Raw genomic sequence first — 25,901 nt, 5'->3', positions numbered from 1 at the left:
GTGGATCAATTCGCCTCATCTCCTGACGAAGGATCATTGCTGCCGAGTAGAGATTGTGGAGTGTGTTCTGGACTCTTCACTTCACCGTAGACAGTTCAGCCTCACTGGCAGTTGTGATCTCACTCTCAGTTTCTGAACTGGAAGACGGCATTTTTTCCAGAATGCTACCAGTATCGATCGTCTCCACATATACAATTTCACTTGCGAAGCGCTTCGATGAGCGATAAAACGAGAGTTGGGGGTCTCTCTTTTGAAGGTGCGCCTTCAAATACCAAGTCCTGAAAAGTGACGAGTCTCAATTACAGTGGAAATAACCATTTGGATAATATTGTTGGCATATTCACATAAATACTGTATTAAACCCTACATAGTCTCTGAAACCATAAATAAGCAGACATGCAGGCGTATATCATTTCAGTTTTTTTTTGTTGAAGTTAGGGATCATCAATAACTATCAGCATTTTTTAAAGTGTCAAAAAAGTATGTTGGGAGGGAAGGGGTTCATGACCCATGTACTGAAAATTTTTAATTTTCTAAAAATGCTGATCAATATTTTGAATACCCTACAGTTTTGAACATACGATTTCAGATGAGGGGGTGGTAAAGAGTGTACATTTTGTACACTTTTGAAAATTCTAGTAATTATGGATGACTCCTAAATTTATCATACCTGACTGTTGGAGCTTCTTTTCCAGGCACTGATGTCATACATCCCAAATACTTCTCCCTGAAGCTTGGTCAGGCAGTACACTTTGTGATTCTTGAGAAGCTTTTCCTCGATCACTGTTTTGCAGAATATTTCAAAATCTGCATCTACCATTCTTCTATGGGAGTCACTGTAAGGATATATATATATATATATATATATATATATATATATATATATATATATATATATATATATATATATATATATATATTGATAGTCAGAATTACAATAATATTTATTATTAATGTAGCTCTACAGAAAAAAGAAAATGTAATAAAATCTGAAACAGTACTGTTTTAAACTTGAGGATTATTGATATGGTTAAATTACAAGATAAATGCAAAAACTTACTCTTCTTCCAGCTTCTTTTTGTTCAAAAGGCGTGTATATTCTCGGTAATATGATGAATGATACTGGACCTCAAGCACAACACAGTCTTTGTTGCGAATATAACGCAGGATGCTCTCATCTGACTTCATTTCTGCAGCTACTCAAAGTTTGCCTGTGAATAAAAATATGAATTAAACATTACTGGGTTATACCTCTTAAGCTTAACAATAGTAATTATTTACTGATAATAAATGCCATCATTTATTTATATTTTTACTACTCAATACCAGAGGTATATATCAACTTACCAGCATCAATAGTCTCCGCTTTTACAAGCTTATCCAATTGACGATGCGACCAAACTTTTATGTACAGCTCTCTGTTTTTACAGATGATACATATCGCTGGCAAAACATGTTTTCGTTGGTGGGACTCAGCTGATGAGAGACCAATTGCTCTTGATCTAAGAGTTCTTTTAGTCATGGCAGGTGGCAGATCACTACGGTTATCATCTCCAGCACCCACTGCTGCACTAGGGCCTCCCACTTCAACATGCTTAGCAAGGCGTTTTGTACCATGTTCAATGTTCGTTTTGTTGGTAAACTTCGAATAGCATGCACGATGGTATCCAAACGAAGGGTCGATATGATCAAATGGTAATGCCCACTCCTTACGGTGGTCAGTGGCAAGGCGCCTCTCTTCACCATCAAGGCCCAGCCAGGCTTGAGCAGTCACAAACCTTCCCCCAACTTTGATTTGTAAAGGAGACAACATTCGATTGGTCTTTTAGACAAAGATGAACCATACAAAACTTCTTTGAAGAAGGAGAGGTTCGTCGTGTCGGCGAACTGGGCGCTGCCATATTGTTTTCTGCACGGAGAGAAGAGAATCTGGTAATCTGATTGGTCGAAGAAATTGCCGTCTCATTCGGGAACGGCGATATTTATGCCAACTTTGGAGTCAAAATACGACCATACCTGCAACTTTGTGAAAGTGCCAACAAGTCGATTCGTGTTATATGAGATTTAATGTATATATTTCCATTGAGAATAAGTAGTTCCTTGATTATGCTCACAAAACTGAATGAACGGAGGCAGCGGCTCACAGCCTACATGAGTGCTATCGTCAAGAACAAAGACCGAAAGGAGGAGTTTGCCGCAATTGGATACCCACCTCAAACTATCGTAACCCGCTGGGCAAGCTGGAAAATGAGGCTTACTACTCTGCTGACAATTTGCCATAAGTCAAGGGAATCATTAGGGAATTTCAAGGTGATGGCTTGCTTGTTACCAGAGCGAAGGAAGCTATAGCATCTGAACACCTGGCGAAGGACTTTCTCGGTATCGATCGTGACTAGTGCCTGATTGAACTGGTTACTAAATGCGAAAGTTCTACGTATACGATCTATGATGCTTTCAACGATCTGAAATCGCTCAGCTTCAGCAGTGATCCATGTGGGATAGCGTCTTATTTGGAGAGGTGTTTGAAGCAGAACAAGGACATAAAGCAGATCATGGATCTGGCACGCGATGACATTCCACCACGTTTGTACGCAAAGTTGCAAAAGTGTCTTACTTTGGTTAGCGTTGAACGCTCTTTTTCGATGTTAAAAAAACTACGAGCGAAGGACCGTAACTTCTCGCCCAAAAACGTTGAGAAATATATTTCTGTTTATTACAATCACAGCAGTGAACCGTGACTTTGAGTGATTTGATTTAATGCTGACTTTAAAAACCTTGTAAAATGTCATATCATTGCTGAATTCATGAAAATGTTACATCATTACCTACTTGTTGGCTTTGAGAATTTAATAAATAAATGACTAACTTAAAATTGGTCATTGCAGTAGCCTCTGGGCATGGATTTTAAGTAACTTTTTAGCACAACTTTTGGTAAAAAATAAATGCAACTTTTCACTTTTTTTTAGCACAACTAAAAATTGCCCAAGTCATCAGTTATGACGTCATTGGTAATCTGAGCCCCCATTAGTTAGCTCGCAGTCATCAGTATCCCTGGCTCTAATTGGCTGGAGTGTAGTCCAGAGTGATGACTCACCATTCGCACCAACCCCTTGGAGGGAGAGGGGATGTGATTCCCTCAAAGACGATGACTGTCCATTTGCATGCATACCTTGGACAGCGTTCGGAGCAACAGCTTTGATGTTTCAAAGCTGAAAGAGAATGTACAAATTCCTTTTGACGACATAACACAGGGTCCATGGAAAGGATGAAGGTTACTTCCAACATACGTAGATGTGAAACACTCCGACCTCGGCTCAATATCTTGAACAGGACGACGGAGCACGACCCGCTCGCTCAGGACGACGGAGCACGACCCGCTCGCTCAGGACGACGGAGCACGACCCGCTCGCTCAGGGCGACGGAGCACGACCCGCTCGCTCAGGGCGACGGAGCACGACCCGCTCGCTCAGGGCGACGGAGCACGACCCGCTCGCTCAGGGCGACGGAGCACGACCCGCTCGCTCAGGGCGACGGAGCACGACCCGCTCGCTCAGGGCGACGGAGCACGACCCGCTCGCTCAGGGCGACGGAGCACGACCCGCTCGCTCAGGGCGACGGAGCACGACCCGCTCGCTCAGGGCGACGGAGCACGACCCGCTCGCTCAGGGCGACGGAGCACGACCCGCTCGCTCAGGGCGACGGAGCACGACCCGCATTACAAAAGTGATGTGAACAGCGATTCGTAGCTATGATAAAGAGGCATTCGATAATATGAGTGAGGAAAGTGAAAAAACAAACTTTATTGTGAAGAAATCGTTGCGGCCTGTTCCAAGTCAAGGCATGGTTGAGTCGGCCAAAAACCATGGCAGCTTCACACCCCAGCGAAGTTACCACGGATATGCTTTCAGCACCCAAAGAGCGAGGAGGCCGAGGATGCGCCTGATAAAAGATATTATTCAATAAGGCCGTTAATTATCTTCAAAAGGGGTGATTTGATTTACCCAAACACCCAATTTTCACTCTTGCATTTCCTTGGATTTCCCTTAGTTTGCATGCAAAGTTTCAGGCTGCTCAGTTTCATGGTTTTGGAGTTATGGAGACACACACTGACAGACACACACACTGCCATTTATTAGTGTAAATATATAAACACACACACACACACGTTGGGTCACCCGACCAAGATTGGATTATTTATACTGTTACCTGGAAGGGGGGTGTGGAGGGGGAGGATCCATTGCTGGACTGTGGTAAGTGTAGTATGGTACGTGTGTTTTGGATCGGTTAGATTTCCATGCAATAGGGATTCATCAGAGTAATTCATTTGTTCCATGTGATGCTAAGGAGGGAGCATATGTAGAGTAATTTGTTGACGGGTAGACAGATTCATTATGTTTTTGAAAACCATCTTGTTTGTGGGTGGGGCTGGGTGTGAAGGCACCATTGCAGAGGCACATGTGTCACGTGTACAACTTGGCCAATTATGATCTCTCTGGCCAGTGTGTACCAGCCATGGTGGTGCAGTGGGCTGTGGAGCCCAGAGGAAAAGATATACATTTATTTTTATTGGGGCTCCCCCCGTGGACCAAGTCCATGAGGAGAGGAACAGGAGATGCCTATGTAAGAGAGAACTGAGTCAACCAGGAGAGAACAGAGGCTCGTGTGGACAGCAGGACTGAGACCTTGCTTTGAGGAGAAGCCTCGTGTGGAATCGACCCAAGCTGGGATCGTCCCCTGTCTTTGGAGGGTTTGGAGGAAGAAGATGGAGGGCAGACCCGGAGGCCTCACTCCAAAAAGGATGAAAGGGACCATGTGGCGTGGTTGAAGGCCCAGTCTTTGCTGGCCCTGCTCATGGCCATTTCCTTTGGTCTGGGCACCATCGTTACTGACTCTCGTGTTGCACCTGGTCTCTTAAACGGGCTGTATTGTGTTGAACTGTTTAAAACGGGCTGTGCTATAGAGAAAAGGGAAGTCCCGCCTGCATTATTGTCGTGTTGTAAAATTGCGATCTGTGGTGCATGGTGAACTGAACCAGAATAGCACTAAGTTCCTTGACTTTGCAAGAAGTCGTGGACTTCGGGTGGCGAGTTCATGGTTTCAGCGCCCACAGGCTCATCGCTGGACTTGGTATTCCAACGCTGGCGGTGTGGCAAAGAAGATGACCATGTGTTCATTGATGGTCGTTGGAGGATGATCCAGAACTGCAGGGTCTACCGGAGTGCTCAGTTCCTCAACACCGACCACAGGATTGTTGGAGCAACTCTGAAGTTGCAGCTTAAATCCAGGAGAATGGTACCATCCCAGCCTTGGCTGGTTGTTGGCAAGCTCAAGGATGGGAGGATAGTTGAGGAGTTTGAGAGGGTAACGTGGTTTGTTTGAGAGGGTAACAGACTCAAATGCAGCACCCTCTGTTCTGCCTATGGTATTGATTAGCAAGGAAGGATTATAATTATTAAGATTGTTTGTATTTGAAAAAAAAAACACGTTTGACTTTGTACCTCCCCCACTCCACTTGATTTTATGATCTCTTCTTATCCCAACCTCGAGCTGAAAAGGTCGCGCATGATATCGTGAACATTGTGTTTTGAATTCCTACTTTCACTATTAGCAGATTGCAAATGCATTTGCTTCAAAATCCAATTGCATACAGTCTGTTCTCATAATGTAAGCATTCATTAAAGTGGTGTCTGTTTCATCGCATACATGATAGCATCCCGCTCGCCCGCCTCCATCCCGATAAAGCTCGAATCAAAATACGGTCTTCCTGTTTTCAGTGTAAAAGCAACACTTGTTGAAAGTGTTAGCACATGGCAGCCACCATCGTGGCATCCTGATGCTGCTGTGTTTTATGTCTGTTGTTTATGTTTTTATTGATGAAAAACCATCCAAAGAACAAGGCTTGTCAAAAAATAAAAGTCGAGTGAAACGTACTGTCGACAAATTTTCAACCGAACTGAGTGATGCCAACACCATTTGTGAGCAGTTTGATATTTCCTGCTTCTTCTGTAATAATGCAAGGAAGTTTTTAAAGGAAATGTCACACCACAAGGTCTTTTCCACAATCGTTTGCAACAAGAATTTAATTTGAGCAGGTAAGTATATTGACAGAGAAATATAATCAATCATCACTGTCGTCTTGGTTTCTAATGCCGATTGTGTTTGACGCCGATTGTGACACTCGTGTTCTGTGCTTGCAGAGAGCCTGCTGGCCATTCTCAGAGACTTGGGAAAGGCTTACCGGGCACTGTGCGCCTACGACTGCAGGGAAGCTGTGCGGCTCTTCGAGCAGCTCCCTCCGCAACACTACCGCACAGGCTGGGTGTTGAGCCAGCATGGCCGCGCGCACTTCGAGTTGGCGGATTACTCTCAGGTCAGGCCCTTTTGCAGGAAGAGCGAGTGTAATGGTCAACATTGCGATGCACAGCCTGACCTGTGTCATCGATTATGTCAACCATTCACCACAGCCACAAAAGTCAACCCACTGCTCCCAACGCTTCCTCTTCATTAGAAAATTCAGTCAACCTGGCCAGCTGGTGGAAATGGTCTTGAAGCTGCTCCCAATGTCTGAGATGCATGCTTCCAGGAAACTTGAATGGGTGTGGTTGTGGCCTTGCATGTCTGCAGGCGGAGAAGGTGTTTGGGGAGCTTCGCTACCTCGACCCACGTTACATGGAGGGCATGGAGATCTACTCCACGACGTTGTGGCACCTCCAACGGGACGTGGCCCTTTCGGCTTTGGCTCAGGAGCTTACCGAGATGGATCTAAATTCTCCTCAGGTATGAAGTTTATGCTTGCTTGCTCAATGTTTATGTTAAGGTGGAAGTGAAAATGGATGATTTAATGTTTTTCATTTCAGATTTTGAAAGGCAACGCTTGTTCCTCTGCCATACTTTGGTCTCGTGACGGGTTTTGACAAATTGCCGACGATGTTTCCTGAAATAACTATTCCACCAATAATTATATTCCCATTAAATGAAAGTCACGGAATTTAAAACGGTACACATACAAAAGATCGTCCGTCATCTTTGCTTCGACGTTGAAAGTCGGATGAAATGGTGAAGGAGGACAGAGGCATGACATCATTGGATTTTTACATTAATTAACAAGGGCATCAGCACTTCAGGAGACTTTGGACAAATCGACACACAAGATGGGATTTGAACTTGAGATCCCAGCATCGTGAGCTGCGTGCTCCGATCGGGGATACCAAACAGGTCAAATCAAGTTGCATGGAGAGAGAAAAGTGCAAAATGGACACGGTGCTGTTCCGTAACTGCCTGCGCTGAGTCGTTCGCTGCACTTCTTTGAGAAATAAAGATACCTCGCAATGTTAGGCCACGATGTGGAAAACATTTGCCATCAAAAAGGTGCGGCTTTTGTGTTAATAGGTAAGCCGACCAGGAAGGTAAACTCGGTGCTTGCTGGCACTGTAAGTGTCATTTATTTATTTTACACTTAATGGTGAGGTCACACTTGGATTTTTTTTGTAATTGTGCTGGATTCCAGGCAACGACGTCATGTTTGGAGAACATGCACTCATTACCTCCACCACCGAAGGTGGAAGGAGGTTATGTTTTCACCCCTGTCTGTTGGGTCGCCAAAATAGGTGACCCTTATTGTCAGTAATTCTGTCTGTTTGTTTGTATGTTTGTTCGTTTGTCATCAGCATAATTGATAGTAAACGTGGGTGGATTTTGACCAAACTCGGGTGGTAGGTACATCTTATGACCTAGTGCTTTGGAAATTGTGATGGTTGCTTGGGACGCTTTGGTTCCCTCGCAACAACCGAAAAACCTTCAAAATCGGTACCGTTCACGCGAAATCAATTCCGAAAGCCATTATCCCACGTAGGGTTATGAAATTTGCCACGAATGATCTACTCGTGATGCTCTACCAAATATATTCCAGTTTTTGTGATATATGGAATACTTTACCCGCAGCGCCCCCTACAATTAGGGTATGCGCGAAAATTGGCGAAAATTGAAGGCCCCCTAGCGACCAGGTGAGTGCATCGATACGAATGAAACTTTGCAGGTTCATGGTACTCAATAAGTACTACAACTTTGCCTCAGCACATATTGACCGATTTCGCTTAGGTCAGGGGTCAAAGGTCAATTGGTGCAAAAATCGATAATATGCGAGAGCTGGAGGTGCCTTCGTGCCAAATGCTACTCCTCCTTGGGTTATGGTCGGATAGTCATGAAAATTCACAATAATCGTCTGGACTACATTGTGCACAAACGATCGAGCCGGATTTTACATTTATATCTTTGTTCACCCACAGCACCCCCTCGAACTTTGGGGATTTCCGATATCAAACCGCATTTTCGGTACTTTTCATTCAAATTGATACCGAGTAGTTATCAGTAGATGGAACTCAATGAGATTTGGTATGCATAATCTTAAGGTGATTCTCTATCCGCTATATGACATCCATTTTTTTTCTATATCTTATAGTTTCCAAATGGTAATCCTCTCAACTTGGGTGTCTGAGGGCCATTGAGCATTCCCGCTGAAAATTCAAAGTACACTAGCTCCAAGACGGTTGAACCGAATGTAATGAATCTTTACATGCTTATAGACAGTAATGAGTACTACAACTTTGCTCATTTGCATAATGACCCATCTCGAGTAGGTCAGGGGACAAAGGTCAATAAGTGCATTTTTCAGGCGAAATTACCATTCAAGGCACCCTTGCTCCTACACGGATTAACCGATACGAATGAAAGTTCATAGGTACATAGTACTCAATGAGTACTACAACTATGCTTCATAACATATTGACCTATCTCGGCTAAGTCAGGGGTCAAAGGTCAATGAGTGCATTTTTCGGGTAAAATGACCATTCAAATCCCCCTTGCTCCGACACGGGTTAACCGATACGAATGAAAGTTCATGGGTACAACTTTGCTTCAGGACATATTGACCTATCTCGGCTAAGTCAGGGGTCAAAGGTCAATGAGTGCATTGTTCATGCAAAATGACCATTGAAAGCCCCCTTGCTTATACACGGGTTAACCGATTCGATTGCAATTTCGTAAGTACTTAGTACTAGATTAACTCAGATCAGGGGTCATCGGATGCTCGGCAACCCATGGCCGCCTACCGGCTTGTCTCTTTCTGTCTGTCTTTGTTTGTTTATCTGTGTGCAGGAGATCTCAAAAAGTTGTGGACGGATCGACATGAAATTTGGTGTGCAGGATGGGTGTGCGATAAGGACAAACTGATTACATTTTGGTAAAGATCTGAATCCGGATCCGACTACGAGAATTTTTTTTTAAGCGATTCTTCACCATTGAGAGATCGGGCCAAAAATGATATATAGTACGATATCTCAACAAGTTGTGGACGGATTCGGACAAAACCTGGTGGACACGTTGGGTATATATGTATGTGTATATATATATATATATATATATATATATATATATATATATATATATATATATATATATATATGACAAGGACGAATTGATTCGATTTTGGTGAAGATCCGGATCCGTATCTGGATACGAGATTTATTTAATTTTTAAAAGTGATTCTTCACCATTGAGAGATTTGGCTAAAAACGAGATATTTATTGGGCCTGATATGTTCTATTGGATCAGGCATTACGTGGCAGAGGTATGCACTCTCCTGAGTGCTCTTCTCGTTGAATTGCTTCTGTTTGTTTGTGTTGGTATATTTTGTTGTGGGATTGTATGTAGTGGCTGATTCATGTAACGGCTTGTGTAGAAGTCAGATGTTTTGTGTTGGGCCATTTTACACCAGCGTGAGTGTTCCAACCCACAGACCATTTTGTGTTTCTTCCAAACCCCTTCCCACATGTTATTTCACTCAAAGTTAGCCGCAACCAATTGTGTGCTGCATGTGAAGTGTGTGTTCATGAAATGTCATCAGTTTGTATGGTGTTTGGCCTAACTTGTGGGATCGCAGCTGTCGGGGAATGGGCAAGCAGTGGAATTGTTTCGTCGGCATGTGTTTCCGGATAGGCATGGTGCGTCGCGGGGAACTGTTACAGCCTACAGCGTGAACATGACGTGGCCATCAAGTTCTTCAAACGGGCTGTGCAAGTTGATCCTACGTTCGCCTACGCATACACGTTGTTGGGACATGAGCTGGTGCTAACTGAAGAGCTCGATAAGGCTCTGCCATGCTTCCGCAATGCCGTGCGGATCAACCCGCGCCACTACAATGCCTGGTACACTTCCTGAATGCACAGGACATCTGATTTGCCACATCTTCTAAGCATACTGTATTTGGTGCACTGTCCGTTGCATCACACCAATCGTCGTCAATTTTTGTCATCTTCCTGATTGTTTTTTTTTTCTGGTTTGTTTTTCTTGCCAGGTATGGCTTGGGTTTAATTTACTTCAAACAGGAGAAGTGTGTCCTCGCTGAGGTGCACTTTCGCAAAGCCCTGGGTATCAACCCCCAGAACTCTGTGCTGCTTTGTCATGTTGGCGTGGTGAGTATCAGGCTTTCCAGAAGGGTGTGTTCCGATTGTTGTTTGTGTTTTTTTTATTTTTTCTCACTCTCAAATGCCCACACCTTTCCCATATGAATTGAATACAAGAGGCTGAGCTGACTGGAAGGTGCATGGTTATGTTTATGTCATGGCACGAAAATAGCATTCTTTTCACAGGCTTCACGACTGAGTTGCCTGCCATCTGGTGGTGCCGCTTGTACTTTCAGGTACAACATGCACAGAAGAAAACTGAAGCCGCTCTGGAAACATTCACAAAGGCGATCGAGTTGGATCCCAAGAACCCTCTGTGCAAGTTTCATCGTGCCTCCGTTCTCTTCTCCATTGAGAAGTACAAGGTTACGACCTGGACTCGTACTCATGTTAAAGTGGGCGACGATTGACCTTGGTATAATTGCGTTGTCAAATTGATTGGTCGCGTTGACTCGTATTCTTTTCAGGCTGCACTTGAGGAACTGGATGAGTTGAAGGAGATTGTACCCAAAGAATCCCTGGTGTACTTCCTCATTGGAAAGGTATTTATTTGTGTGATGACGTTTTGAAGCCCGAAACGGTTCCGTTGTGATAAACGGTATGCAGCTCACCTTGGTTGCAATGGCATCTTCACTTTGCTCATAGGTTTACAAAAAGCTTGGCCTAACGCACTTGGCTCTCATGAACTTCTCGTGGGCAATGGACCTCGACCCCAAAGGAGTGAATAACCAGATTAAAGAAGCCATCGATAAACGTTACCTGCCAGATGAGGAGGAATTTGCGGGGGAGATGGACATCGAATCTGGTCAGTGTTCATCGTAATAACCCCGGGCACGAAGTGCAAAAGCGGGTTAAGCAATTGGTTCACTCTGTCTGGATGCAGACGTCGGTCTATGATTGAGGAAGAACTTAATTTCAATTGAATTTTATATTTTGCGCAGTGAACACGAACCTGCAGTCCAGCAGTACTTTGGCTCTGAATTTGGCTTATTGTACGGAATCTCGTCCTGACCGTGCATGCGCACAGAGGAGTAAGATCACTATTTTTTTTACTCCGTCTGCCCATCTGGCAGTCAAGCAAAATAGAAAATCATTCCAAACGGGTAACGTACTGTTTTTAGGGACCTCATAAAAGACACAAACAGACACAAATAACTAATTTAACATGTTGAATAAGGTGGCGCAAAAGACGGTGCATCAACGGCGGTAAACTTCCGAAAACAAGTTTTTTTGGGGTTTCTTTCCACAGCATTTACAATCTTTATTTTATTTGAATTGGAGAACACAAATCACCTTGTTGGCACTTCCCAAAAACCTTCAGTTGACCAGTATTTGGACAAAATATTTTGCCATTTTGACCAATGTTTATTCTCGGCTTTCTTTTTCAGAAACCTTTGAGGAAGCGACCATGACTGACGGCGAGGATGTCCAACTGCACGCCGCAGAGAGCGACGAAAGCCTATAGTGCATTCAAGGCAAGGTCCTGTGCCGAAACAGCCTTACACCTGAGGACTCTCTCCAGCTATAAGGAGACCTCATCAGCTGCTTTGATGAAAAAGACAAAGGAAATAGCCAGTTTTAAATTACTTTTGTGTGAATGTGATCTTCCCTCTCCCACCCCCCCTCCTCCCAAACTCTATTTAATTGAAATTGCATGGGCTTGTGGGCCAAATGCCACGTAGCCTGCTTCATTGAGACCCGTTTGATTTGCCTTAAGCACGTCCTGTATCTGGCTGTGCGTTGCATTCTCTCATGAGAACCTGTGGCTGTGATGATGTACCCACCTGTTGGTTGATGAATGGAATGAATCCCAACGTTCCTGCTGTGTGATCCATGGGGAAAAGGGTGATCATTTCCGTTTGTGTAAAATTTATATTTGCAGCATTGAGTCGACAAGCAACATCCCTGTATATTGCACATTCTTCCTTCTGTTTACCAACAGTATTTCTGATGTGTGATGAGAGAATGGTTGGTGTGCAGATTTTTTTTTTCAGGTTGTCTGAAACTGGCTGTGAACAACTTATTTGTACGTTAATTTTTTTTTTAATGTGGAAATAAAAAGTGCTATAATAGTTTGGCTAATAGCAACATACTTTGGCAACCACTGAGGGCCATTTATTTATGCATGAGAGAGGGGGAGAGAGAGATGTAATTCTTCTTCGTCTTTCGGCTGTTCCCGTTCGGGGTCGCCACAGCGGATCATCCATTGTGATCCGCATACTGATTTGGCATAGGTTTTATTCCGCATGCCCTTCCTGACACAACCCTGGTCACCTCTTACGACACAGGGATAAGAATTGGGTTTCACCGTGCTTCCGGGCTGCCCTACACCCTCTCATAGTGCGGCCCGGCGCAGAGCTCCCGTCCTCAAGCGATCCTCCAACCCAAGCCTCTGAGTAGCCGGATTACAAATGCACGCCACTACGCCCGGTCGAGAGATGTAATTATGAATTACATTTCGAAAGGAGGGGAAAGGGAGTACGAGAGGAACAGGAAAGGAAAGATTGAGAGTTCAGGAAGACATTAAAAGGGGAATGATCCTGCTCTCTATCAAGTGCAGCCCGTGGCTGCTGGTTGCATCAGTACACTGGTACTCGATTTGCCGACCTCGGAGAAATGACAAACTGAGTCCAACCTCCTGGTGTATTTTTAATTCAGCGGCTCACGGGGCTTGAACTCAGGACCGAAGGATCCCAAACGGATCCCAAGCCGCCACCCTAACCACTAAGCCAACACCAGGCTTATGATCCTGCTACATGTGCAAGTATGAAGTCAGCCTTTTCCAATAATTGAACACAGCCTGCTGTACGATTAAAATTCAATATTTCAATCCAAAATGTCACACCTTCAACATATGCCTGGTGTTGGCTTAATGGTTATGGTGGTGGGCTTTGGATCCTTGGGTCCTGAGTTCAAATCCCGCTCAGCTGTTGAATTAATACCAAGTATGGTTAACTCTGCCTGTCATCCTTGTGAGGTTGGCAAAATGAGTGCCAGCATGCTGGTATCCTGTGTTGGAGTGGTGACCCATCCAGGATTGTGCAAAATAGCCAAGGAGACTGCTTAGGTAGCACCAATGCTCTGTCCAGAGTGTGGTCCCATCCAAGGTAACACGGAGTAACTGATTCCTTTTTGTTTTTGTCGCACACCATCTTGTGGTGCCTCTTCAGCGCATTATTACAGCTTGGAGCCAGTTGTCTCCCTGAACAAGGTGCCATTATGAGTGAAGATTGAGGATTGGATGAGCAGCCCTGTGACACTTTTCAAAATGGCCACTTAACATGTGGATGGTTTTGGTATGCCTGTTAGGTTGGATGTTGAAAACCACATTGGTAGAGCATGTTTATTATGTGCTTCTTTGTTGATATCCAATTATTAATTTGCAATTGGTCATGGGCTTTGACACCAATACACCTTTTATTATTGACCCTACTCAGCATCAAAAAGCTACATCTATTGAACAGTTTTGAATGGAACACCTCACCACCATTAGAGCATTTAATTTGCATCAGATGTGGCGATGAATGCAAATTGTTACCCCCGGGTGGCTGACTCAATAATGGAAGACACCATTTGATTTTTGCCTTCTTCATGCTGATGGGCAGAAACTTGCTAATTTTCAGTAAATTTGTATTTTGGGGGATGGGCAACTTGAATGTCAAAGAGGCTAAGCAAAAGGGTCAAGGTAGTGGAGAAAAGGATTAGGGCTGAAGAGACTGATAACAGAAGCAAAGAGAAAACTAAAGGAGCAATGGATCAGGAAATTAAAAAAAAAAAAAAGGAATTCCCATTGAGATCATACAGATGGTGTTGAAAAACCAGAAATAGACCAATGAGATGAAGGCATGGAACTTACCAACTTCATTGTGGTGTGAATAGTGGTTATAGATTAGAAAATAAAAATAAAAAACTTCAGGCCAATAAGGCTGTTGGTTGGTGTTTGCTCCTACACAACAGTCGCTTCGCTGATGAGACTACTCAGAGAATGGAGGGAGGGGGGCGGAGAGAGGAGGGAAGGCAGACGTGCGGTGGAGCGTTAATTACGAATCATACCATCTCATCAAAATAGCCTGGTGTGTTGGCGCAGTGGTTAGGGCAGCGGCTTGGGATCCAAAAGGTCCCGAGTTCAAGCCCCGTTGGGCCACTGAATTAATACACCAGGGGGTTGACTCAGCCTGTCATCCTTCCGAGGTCGGCGAAATGAGTACCAGTGTACTGGGCCGGTGTATACCCCGGTTAAAATAGGTGTACCATATCCCTGTGTCGTAAGAGGCGACCAGGGTTGTGTCAGGAAGGGCATCCGGCGTAAAACATGTGCCAAATCACTATGCGGATCATACGGATGATCCGCTGTGGCGACCCCTAACGGGAGCAGCCGAAAGAAGAAGAAGAAGAAGACCATCTCATCAAAATGCTTCTGCATAGAATAACAGTGAAGATGGAAACAAAAATGTCTGAAATCAATTTTCTGCCAGTCATACTATAAATACCACCAAGAGGCAAACACCGCCCAGACACAACCGGAGACAAACAAACACCACCCAGAGACAGATGTCTGAAAGGAGGTGGTGAAGCAAGGATGGCAGAGAGAGTGGGTGGTGGGGAGTTAGCGGAGAAAATATTATGCTTTATGAACACACAAACACTTTACATTAGTGCTTGGCCAATATTGACAATTTTTCGGGAATCGGTAGGTTGGAGTCAGTGTGATTACCAACAACAGCACGTACTGCATACATCCCAAAAACTTTGAATCACTTTCACCGTTTTTTTTTTAGGGAGAATTTCAATAAACAAATTATTGTAAAAACAACATTGCATGATAAATGTATCAAGGACATATGCATAAACATTAATATTTATAAACAGCTGGCAAGCATCATGTGAAGGGTCGGAAAAAAAAAAATTTGGCTCGGTAATTTAGAAAACACGTTAATACGACAAACGGCTCTGAAACCAGGTGTTATCAAATATATTATGCTTTGAAACTCGCAAAAAGAAAAGAAAAAAAAAAACATGCAACCTTTTGAAATCCCACAATCATAAGATAAAGGATGAAACTTTGCCACAACCAAGCATACCACCCAGAGACAAACACCACCCAGACACATCTGGAGTGCACACACACACACACACACACACACACACACACACACACACACACACACACACCTGCGTAGTCCCTTCAAAATCAAGATTTACCACATACCTTGTACACAACATGGCCAAAAGTATGTGAACACCTGCTTGTCCAAAATCTCATTCCAATTATTAATATAGAGTTGGTCCCCCCCTTTACTGCGATAACAGCCCCCACTCTTCTGAGAAGCCTTTCCACGAGATGTTGGAACATTGCTGCGGTGATTTGCTTCTATTCAGCCACAACAGCATAAGTGAGGTCGGGCACTGATGTTCGGTGATCAGGTCTGGCTCGCAGTCATCAGCGTTCCAATTAATCCCAAAGGTGTTCAATGAGGTTGAGGTCAAGCTTCTGTGCAGGCCAGTCAAGTTCTTCCACACCAATCTCAACAAACCATTTCTGTATGGACCTCACTTTGTGCAAGGGGCATTGTCATGCTGAAACAGGAAAGGGACTTCCCCAAACTGTTACCACAAAGATGGAAGCACAGAAACATCTAGAACATCATTGAATGCTGTTGCATTAAGATGTCCCTCCACTGGAACTAACGGGCCAAGCTCGAACCATGAAAAACTGCTCCAGACCATTATTCCTCATCCACAAAACGTTACAGTTGGCACTATGCATTCGGGTAGGTAGCGTTCTCCTGGCATCTGCCAAACCCAGATTCATCCGTCGGACTGCCAGATGGTGAAGCGTGATTCATCACTCCAGAGAATGCATTCCCACTGCTCCAGAGTCCAATGGGGATGAACTTTACACCACTCCAGCCGACGCTTGGCATTGCGCATGGTGATCTTGGGCTTGTGCGTGGCCATGGAAAGCAATTTCATGGAACTCTCGATAAACAGTGCTTGTGCTGACGTTGCTTCCTGAGGCAGTTTGGAACTCAGTCGTGAGCGTTGCAACCGATGACAGACGATTTTCCACGTTACGTGCTTCAACACTCAGCGGTCTCGTTGTGAGCTTGTATGGCCAACCACTTCGCGGCTGAGCTGTTGCTCCAAGATGTTTCCACTTCACAATAACAGCACTTACAGTTGACAGGGGCAGTAAGCCTGTTGTTGGCTTAGTGGTTGGAGTGGTGGCTTGGGATCCTCGGGGTCTTGAGTTCGAGCCCCGCTGGCCACCAAATTAACATCAAGGGGGTTGGCTCAGCCCATCATCCTTCTGAGGTCGGTGAAATGAGCACCAGTGCACTGGTAATTATCCCTGCGTGTCGAAGGCGACTGAAGGGTTGGTGTCAGGAAGGGCATCCAGCCGTAAAAACATTGCCACAAGAAAGGGTACCATGATTGGAGCCCACAAAAAAGCTGACCCCTGCTCTGGGAAAAAAAAAAGGCTTTAAAATGGTGTCATGATGACAGTTAACCGAGGCAGCTCTAGTAGGGCAGAAATTTGACGAACTGACTTGTTCGAAAGGCAGCATCCCATAACGGTGCCATGTTGAAAGTCAATGAGCTCTTCAGTTCGGCCCATTCTACTGCCAATGTTTATCTCGGGGGGATTGCATGGCTGGATACTTGATTTTATACAGCTGTCAGCAATAGGTGTGACTGAAATAGCTGAATCCACTATTTAGCAGGGATGTCCGCATACTGTTGGCCCTGTATTGTAGTCACTTCCCGATCGGGACACAAACTGCATCACTATTGACTGTAGGGCACTCGGTAAGTAGCTTAAGCACTCAAGCAAGCATTCCAATTAAATGGTTGTTGCCTGTACCCACACAGGACGCCAAACGGGGTCGGGATGAAGAGAGAAAAAAATGTAAATGGCATCTTCTGTCATCAAGCTGCAAAGCTGGGAGCACCAATTCACGTTAACACCACCTGGCATACATTGTGATGTTTTTTTTTACTGGCGATTTGCCTGTGCAGAGGTCATGTGCCACGACAATAATTTCCTTCACCTACATTCATGGTGTCAAACTCCTCAATGTCCGTACCCCACTTCCCCCATCCCACCCCTTCTCAGCTTCAACCTCGTCCTGCCCCCTCTCCCAGCTTTGTCCCCCTTCCCTAAATGTGTGGACTTCAACCTGACAGATCTCTCAATCCAGGCTGCTGCCAATAAACCTGACATCGATCCTCTCACTCTCAGTGTATTGTTTTTACACCTCCCAAACCTCAGTAGTACCTCTGGCTGTGATTTCCCCTCCACTCTCACCTCATGTTTCTCTGTGTTGTACCATCCTCCATTCAGTGACAACTCCATCCATATATATATATATATATATATATATATATATATATATATATATATATATATATATATATATATATATATATATATATATATATATCTCTCACAGACAATGTGGACCAACTTTTAACCACTCACCGCAACGCTCTCTTCCTCGTATGTGGTGACTTCAATTGTCAGGATGCTGATTGCCTGGGTGTTGGTACCTGTCACCAGTCATGGTATTTCTGCATGGGACCGACTCAATCCGTGAACTTTCCGACCCAGATTTCTCCAAATGGCAAACCTTCCCTCCTGGATTTGGTGATGACCAACTTCCAACCAATGCATCTTCCTCGTCCTCTGACCCAATTCGCTCATCTGATAGGACAACATCATTCTGAAGGACAACATCTCTGGCAATTCTCAGAGAACAGCATCTGTGCCGGCAAGTCTGGCAGTTTGTTCACGCAGACGACAAGCAACCAACACACTTCAGGACTGATCTCCTATATTCCCCGCCACCAATATCAATTCAGCCAAGAAATTCCTCCACAGAATATATATATATATATATATATATATATATATATATATATATATATATATATATATATATATATATATATATATATATATATATATATATATATATCCATCCATCCATTAGGACCATACTCTGTGCAGAGCGTTGGTGCCGCCGAAGCAGTCTCCTTGGCTATTGGGAACAATCCTGGACGGGTCGCCACTCCGACACAGTATACCAGCATGCTGGCACTCATTTTGCCGACCTCGGAAGGATGACAGGCAGAGTCAACCCCACCTGGTGTTAATTCAACAGCTGAGCGGGATTTGAACTCAGGACCCTAGGATCCCAAGCCCACTACCTTAACCATTAAGCCAACACCAGGCATATATATATATATATATATATATATATATATATATATATATATATATATATATATATATATATATATATATATATATATATATATATATATATATATATATATATATATATATCATCTTCAACGATGTTATCCATCCTCCCTCCCTTGGTACTCTGAATCCTGGGGTGAAGCATTCCCCTCCTGAAAGCCAAATCTGACTGAAGGGAATATCAGATCATTCCACAAAGCCTGCAACAAGTGTGTCTATCCTCAGGAGAGCCAGAAAACATCTGTCCAATCTCAAGAAAGTTTTCAAACTTGTCTCCCTCTTAAACCTGGTGGCACCTTGTCAAGTCTGTCCTCTGGTGTATGTTTCCCTTCCCTCACTTAAAATGGCACCACAGCCGACTACACTCATGAGAAGACCGAATGCCTCAATCCTGTATTTGCTTCCACTTATTGTCTCAAACTCCTCTCTGTCTGTCTGTCTGTCTGTCTGTCGGTATCTACTGTTCCAAGCCATACCCAAATGTTCCCATACTCTCTGTTGCACCTGAAAATGTGGAAAGTTTCTGGCAAACTTCGACTCTAAATCGGCAACTGGATCAGACAGCATCAGCTGACGAGTCGTAAAAAGCTGCAATGCTGCTCGTGCACTCACCCTTTCTGGCCTTCTCACCCAATCATTTGCCCTCAAGTCAGGTCAATAAGCTTGGTGTTGGCTTTGCGGTTAGGATGGCTGACTTGGGATCCTCAAGTCCTGAGTTTGAGCCCTGTTGGCGACTGAATTGATACCAGGTGGGGTTGACTCAACCTGTTATCCTTCCGAGGTCGACAAAATGAGTACCAGTGTCCTGGTAATAGGGACACTATCAGGGGCATAGCCGCATCCCTAACCAATGATGCAACCAGCAGTCATAAGGCTGCGATAGAGATAGAGATAGAGATAGAGATAGAGATAGAGATAGAGATAGAGATAGAGATAGAGATAGAGATCAGGTCATATTAGATCTGTGACCTGCAACAGGTACCATGTAAACCTGTACTAACCTGTTCCATGGTCAGGTTATCGGCGACTAAACCGTCTCCCCCAGCAAGATTTTTGGTGAGGAGGGTGTTTGGATATGGACACCCAGCAGTATGAAGAACATAACCTGTCAAAGGGCCGAGCAGCTGCTTGTGAGCCAACGGCCATCCATATCTAGTGCCCAACTGTGTCTGCAGAAGTCCTCCTGCAGTTGGGTCACTTCTTATTCAGAGGTTGGTGGCAGGATTTGCACTCCGGCCACCGTAAAACCCTTCATTCCACAAAACACAAAAACGCAAAGAAATCTGAAAACCCACTCCGTGGGAGTACCTCCTGTGCAGCTTCCCTTCGCAGGGCAGCTCACTGGATGACAGGATTGGGGCAAAGCCTTCGGGACCCATACTCTTTGATGACAGGAGGGAAACCACGGGGTAACATTCCCGGCTCAGATTGCGGTAGTGTCTGTTGGGGTGGTGCTGAGGTATCGTCCACCAGACAGCAGACTCCATGGGTTAATCTGATGCAGTCCCTTTTGGTGGGTTCCTGGAATGTCCTATCCCAAAGAGAGGATGATTACCTGTCTCTTATCATCTGAGCTCAAGCGTTTGGACATTGGTATTGCAGCACTCTCTGAGGTTCGGAGACCGGATTGCGTCAAGACCATGGTGGGTGGTTACACCTACTATTGGTCTAATCACTCTGATGGTTACCATGCCCAAAGAGTTGCTGTAGCTGTGTCCAATAAGCTGACTCCAATGATAATTGAGGTAACACCAGTCAACGAGTGTATGAGAAGAAGGGTTCGTCACTCCTTGGGTGTCATTTCCCTGGTCTCTGCATATGCTCCGACTGAGGTGAGTGATCTCACCGTGAAGGACGTATTCAACGCCACGCTCGAGTCTGTGCTTGATCAATGCCCCAGGTGAGATATTATTCTCGTCTTGGAGGATTTCAATGCATCGACTGGAACTGATAGGGATGAAATGCGTGTTGGTCGCCATGGGTCTGGAATTGTGAACCAGAACAGCACTAAGTTCCTTGACTTTGCAAGAAGTCATGGACTGAGGGTGGCTGGTTCATGGTTTCAGCGCCCACAAGCTCATCGCTGGACTTGGTATTCCAACGCTGGCGGTGTGGCAAAGGAGATTGACCATGTGCTTGTTGATGTTCGCTCGAGGATGATCCAGAACTGCAGGGTCTACCGGAGTTCTCAGTTCCTCAATGCTGAGCACAGGCTTATTGAAGCAACACTGAAGTTGCACCTTAAATCCAGGAGAATGGTACCATCCCAGCCCAGGCCGGATGTTGGCAAGTTCAAGGATGAGAGGGTAGCTGAGGAGTTTGCGAACAGGCTGAGTGGAGATTTGGGGGTCTGGGTGCTTTGGGAGATCCTGAAGAGTTGTGGAGTGCCTTCAAGACCAGTGTCCTTGATGTTGCCAGTAGATGTCTTGGTACTCACAGTCGGGCGAAGAATAATTTTGTCTCTCAAGCGACACTGGATACCATGGACCAGGGTCGTAGGGCCAAGCTGAGTGGCAGAGCTGCGCTGTTCAGGGTACCGAGGCGAAAACTGTACGTGTGCTAAGGGTGGACAAGGAACCCTATGTGCGAGGAATCACCTGTGGCCAAGTGATTCTCATCCTGCTTATTGGGGAATTCGCACATTGCATTCATCCAAGCCCATCCCTTGGTGCACTGCAGTTAGAGCAAAGGGTGGTGGCTCTTGACAGAGGAGTCTGAAGTGAAGGCCTGCTGGGCCGGTTACTTTGAGTGGCTGGTCCACCAGCTGTCGATTTGGACATCAGGGGTGTAACAATCCCGATTGCTGACCCTCCAAACTGTGGTCCACCTTTGTGGAAACACAAATGCTGCGCTGAACCGGTTGAGATGGATAAAGCTCCTGGGATCTGTGGCATCCATGCTGAACTTCTCAAGGCTGGTGGAAATGCTGCACTCGTGTCGTTGCATGCAGTTTTGTGCTCTGCCTGGAACACAGGCATCATCCCAACTGACTGGAAGAGGGGCCTTGTTGTCCCTCTCTGGAAAGGGAAGGGTGATCGCCAAGACTGCAACAACTACCGAGGGGTGACGCTGCTCTCAGTGCCGGGCAAGGTCTTTGCTCGGATAATTCTTGATGGGGTTCTCCACCATCTGCTTGAGCACCAGCGTCCAGAGCAGTCAGGCTTTACACCAAAGAGGTCAACGATTGACCGTATCCTTGCTCTTCGGGTCCTCACCGAATGCAGACGAGAGTTTCCTATAGGGGCTGCTTGCAGCCAATGTTGATCTCTGTAAAGCGTTCGATTCAGTGAATCGGGATGTCCTCTGGAGGATTCTTGGTCTTCGTGGGGTGCCACCAAAACCGATCAATCTAATGTCTGAACTCTACTCTGGCACTGAGAGTGCTGAGAGATGTGGTGGTACCATCTCTGACTTATTTCCAGTTGTTACTGGAGTTCCTCAGGGGTGTGTACTGGCCCCCACACTTTTCAGCACTTGTATGGACTGGATTCTGGGAACGATGGTGGAGAGATCAAGCTTCGGTGCATCGTTTGGGAATGTCAAGATCTCCGACCTCGATTTCTCAGATGAAGCAGTCATCTTTGCGGAGACTTTAGATATCCTTTTGGGGGCCCTCGAGGTGCTGAATGAGGAGTCGGATCCCCTGGGATTACGTGTTTCCTTGGTCAAAACTAAGATCCAAGCTTTCAATGACATATTGGATGCTGCTGTCCTGTCTTTTCCTGTTTCTGGTGAGGATGTTGAGGTCACAGAGAGATTCACTTACCTTGGCAGTGATATTCATGTCTCTGCTGGCTGTGAGCCTGAGGTCAATAGACGTCTGGGTCGGGCCTGGGGAGTCATGGATTCACTGGGTCATGGGGTGTGGCACTTCCGGTACCTGTGCGGGAGGACGAAAGTTCGAGTCTTCAGGTCCTTGGTGCTTCCAGTCTTGCTCTATTTTTGTGAGACATGGACTCTGACCAAGGATCTGAGATGGAGACTTAATTCCTTTGGTACCAGGTCTCTTTGGAGAATCCTTGGCTATCGCTGGTCGGACTTTGTGTCCAACGAGCGGTTGCTGAGAGAGACTCAAATGAGATTTGTTACCCGCATAGTCCGTGAGAGTCAGCTGTGGCTGTATGAACATGTGCCTCGTTTTCCTGACGCTGATCCTGCTCACCAGATTCTCTCAGCAAGGGAATCTCGTGAGTGGAAGAGGCCAATGACCCGACCACGCGCTTCGTGGTTGCAGCAGGTTGATCGGCATGTCCAGGAGATGGGGATGGGCCAGGTATCTGCTTGCAAAATGGCCAGACGGAGGCCCCTGGAGTACCAGCGGGAAGTGGATGCAGCGACGCGCTGCTCTGGTGCATGCTCCCAAACCTGATCTGACCTGATTTGCCCTCACTCATCTTCAATCTGTTTGGAAGTCAGCCAACATCACTGCATCACATGAAAAAAAAAATGTATAAAAATGGATCCCCTGAACTACAGACCAATCAGCAAGGTCACAGAATCTGTCATTGCAGTTGATATAAAATCCTTTTCTCCAAAGACATTATCTCAGATCATCAATTCAGATTCAGACCTGGTCACTCTACCTTGGACGTGCTGCTTCAACTCTCCCAACAACATGCTGACCTATCTCACACGTACTTACCGGCATAACTAACTTTGGGACCTGAATGTTGAGTGCGCATGGTTTCCAAATTCGTAACACTACCCCCCCACCCCCCCCCCCCTTTTTACAGACTCGTCCCGAGTCGTCAAATTTTCATGTGGCATGCATGTGTAACTTTTTTCCCCCTAGTACGTTTTACCTACGGATCCCTGAGTGTGACATTCGTATACATGTCCCAAAAATAAATAACCTGCGTAACTAAACTATCACTCACACGGACAACTTAACTAAATTGCCGGTGCGAAGACAGACAACAGGTGGGTTGCAAAATATTTACAATTTTATTTACACTAACCATGGCCCAGGACCTGTTATCTGTGATAGGAAGAAAAAGTCATTGGTGCAGGAATGAACACAAAAAAAAAAAATGGCTGCATGGGCTGCACAAACGCAGTTCCCGTTGTGTGGCTGCCTGCAGGACAGTCCTTGCAAACACTTGCTGGGATGGTCCTGGCACACTTGGTGAGTTGGTGACACGGGCAAATGCAACAAAGGCAAGCAGGCATGGGGTCAAGGCAAAGGTAGGCAAGTGAGGCAAGGCAAAGTAAACACGAACCAGCAAGTCTAGCACTACACGCCGACATATGAAGCTGGCCGGCCTCTGGTATGGTCCCGTGAGGTTGTGTGGAGGGAGTGCGGTGGTGCTGGCCGCTCCGAAAACGTGCTCGGACCTACCCTGTCTCCACCCAAACATTGAATTTCAAAACATTGAATCAATGGAAGGTGAGCTATCTAGGGAACATGCACTTATCGACATAGCTGACTCAGGGAACCTGTATGTTGTGTGCAATTGAATTCCAAATCCGTAACAATACACACACACACACACACACACACACACACACACACACACACACACACACACACACACACACACACTGGGGAGAACAAGTATTTGATACACTGCCGATTTTGCAGGTTTTCCCACTTACAAAGCACGTAGAGGTCTGTAATTTTTATCATAGGTACACTTCAACTGTGAAAGACGGAATCTAAAACAAAAATCCTGAAAATCACATTGTACGATTCTGAACTAATTCATTTGCATGAAATAAGTATTTGATCACCTACCAACCAGTAAGAATCCCGGCTCTCACAGACCTGTTAGTTTTGTATTTAAGAAGCCCTCCCATTACCTGAATTAACTGCACCTATTTGAACTTGATATCTGCATAAAAGACAGCTGTCCACACTCAATCAATCAGACTCCAATCTCTCCACAATGGGTATGACCAGAGAGCTGTCTGAGGACATCAGGGACACAATTGTAGACTTACACAAGGCTGGAATGGGCTACAGGACAATAGGCAAGCAGCTAGGTGAGGAGGCAACAACTGTTGGCGCAATTAATAAAAAATGGAAGAAGTTCAAGATAACAGTCAATCTCCCTCGGTCTGGGGCTCCATGCAAGATCTCACCTCGTGGAGCCTCAATGATCATGAGAAAGGTGAGGGATCAGCACAGAACTACACGGCAGGACCTGGTCAATGACCTGAAGAGAGCTGGGACCACAGTATCAAAGAAAACCATACGTAACACACTACGCCGTCATGGATTAAAATCCTGCAGCGCACACAAGGTCCCTCTGCTCAAGCCAGCGCATGTCCAGGCCCGTCTGAAGTTTACCAATGACCATCTGGATGATCCAGAGGAGGAATGGGAGAAGGTCATGTGGTCTGATGAGACCAAAATAGAGCTTTTTGGTTTAAACTCCACTCGCCGTGTTTGGAGGAAGAAGAAGGATGAATACAACCCCAAGAACACCATCCCAACCGTGAAGCATGGAGGTGGAAACATCATTCTTTGGGGATGCTTTTCTGCAAAGGGGTCAGGACGACTGCACCGTATTGAGGGGAGGATGGATGGGGCCATGTAGTGCGAGATCTTGGCCAACAACCTCCTTCCCTCAACAAGAGCATTGAAGATGGGGCGTGGCTGGGTCTTCCAGCATGACAATGACCCGAAACACACAGCCAGGGCAACTAAGGAGTGGCTCCGTAAGAAGCATGTCAAGGTCCTGGAGTGGCCTAGCCAGTCTCCAGACCTGAACCCAATAGAAAATCTTTGGAGGGAGCTGAAAGTCTGTGTTGCCCAGCGACAGTCCCGGAACCTGAAGGAGCTGGAGAAGATCTGTATGGAGGAGTGGGCCAAAATCCTTGCTGCGGTCTGTGCAAACCTGGTTAACAACTATAGGAAACGTCTGATCTCTGTAATTGCAAACAAAGGTTTCTGTACCAAATATTAAGTTCTGTTTTTCTGATTTATCAAATACTTAGTTCATGCAATAAAATGCAAATTAATTATTTAAAAATCATACAATGTTATTTTAGATTCCGTCTTTCACAGTCGAAGTGTACCTATGATAAAAATTACAGACCTCTACGTGCTGTGTAAGTGGGAAAACCTGCAAAATCGGCAGTGTATCAAATACTTGTTCTCCCCACTATATATACATATATACATATATATATATATATATATATATATATATATATATATATATATATATATA

At 45.2% G+C, this 25,901-nt stretch overlaps 1 protein-coding gene and 1 long non-coding RNA gene across 7 annotated transcripts in view; one reads left to right on the top strand and one right to left on the bottom strand.

The window, feature by feature from the left end:
• CDC27 (cell division cycle 27) overlaps positions 1-12,532 on the top strand; it is a 70,572-nt gene extending 58,040 nt beyond the window's left edge. For 4 of the 5 annotated variants that reach the window (XM_085876616.1, XM_085876614.1, XM_085876615.1 and 1 more), the window contains exons 13-20: positions 6,198-6,370; positions 6,625-6,777; positions 9,994-10,202; positions 10,352-10,469; positions 10,697-10,825; positions 10,928-11,002; positions 11,106-11,265; positions 11,849-12,532. In XM_085876616.1, coding sequence (XP_085732742.1) covers positions 6,198-6,370; positions 6,625-6,777; positions 9,994-10,202; positions 10,352-10,469; positions 10,697-10,825; positions 10,928-11,002; positions 11,106-11,265; positions 11,849-11,925 — 1,094 coding nt within the window. In that variant the 3' untranslated portion in view covers positions 11,926-12,532. The remainder of the gene's footprint in view (positions 1-6,197; positions 6,371-6,624; positions 6,778-9,993; positions 10,203-10,351; positions 10,470-10,696; positions 10,826-10,927; positions 11,003-11,105; positions 11,266-11,848) is intronic. The other variant, XM_085876618.1, reaches the window with a different exon arrangement.
• Positions 1-25,901, bottom strand: part of LOC147027307 (uncharacterized) — a 42,686-nt gene that overhangs the window by 11,109 nt on the left and 5,676 nt on the right. The window contains exons 2-3 of one of the 2 annotated variants that reach the window (XR_015056986.1): positions 1,061-1,211; positions 671-836 (exon numbers count right to left, since the gene is read on the bottom strand). This is a non-coding gene — a long non-coding RNA (uncharacterized LOC147027307). The remainder of the gene's footprint in view (positions 1-670; positions 837-1,060; positions 1,212-25,901) is intronic. The other variant, XR_015056985.1, reaches the window with a different exon arrangement.

The sequence above is a fragment of the Eptatretus burgeri genome, chromosome 4, assembly GCF_056783735.1.
Source record: "Eptatretus burgeri isolate ZD-2024b chromosome 4, Ebu_testis_v1, whole genome shotgun sequence".
NCBI lineage: Eukaryota > Metazoa > Chordata > Myxini > Myxiniformes > Myxinidae > Eptatretus > Eptatretus burgeri.
The sequence above is the reverse complement of the archived record's forward strand: the minus strand, read 5'-3'. Positions and strand labels throughout refer to the sequence as shown.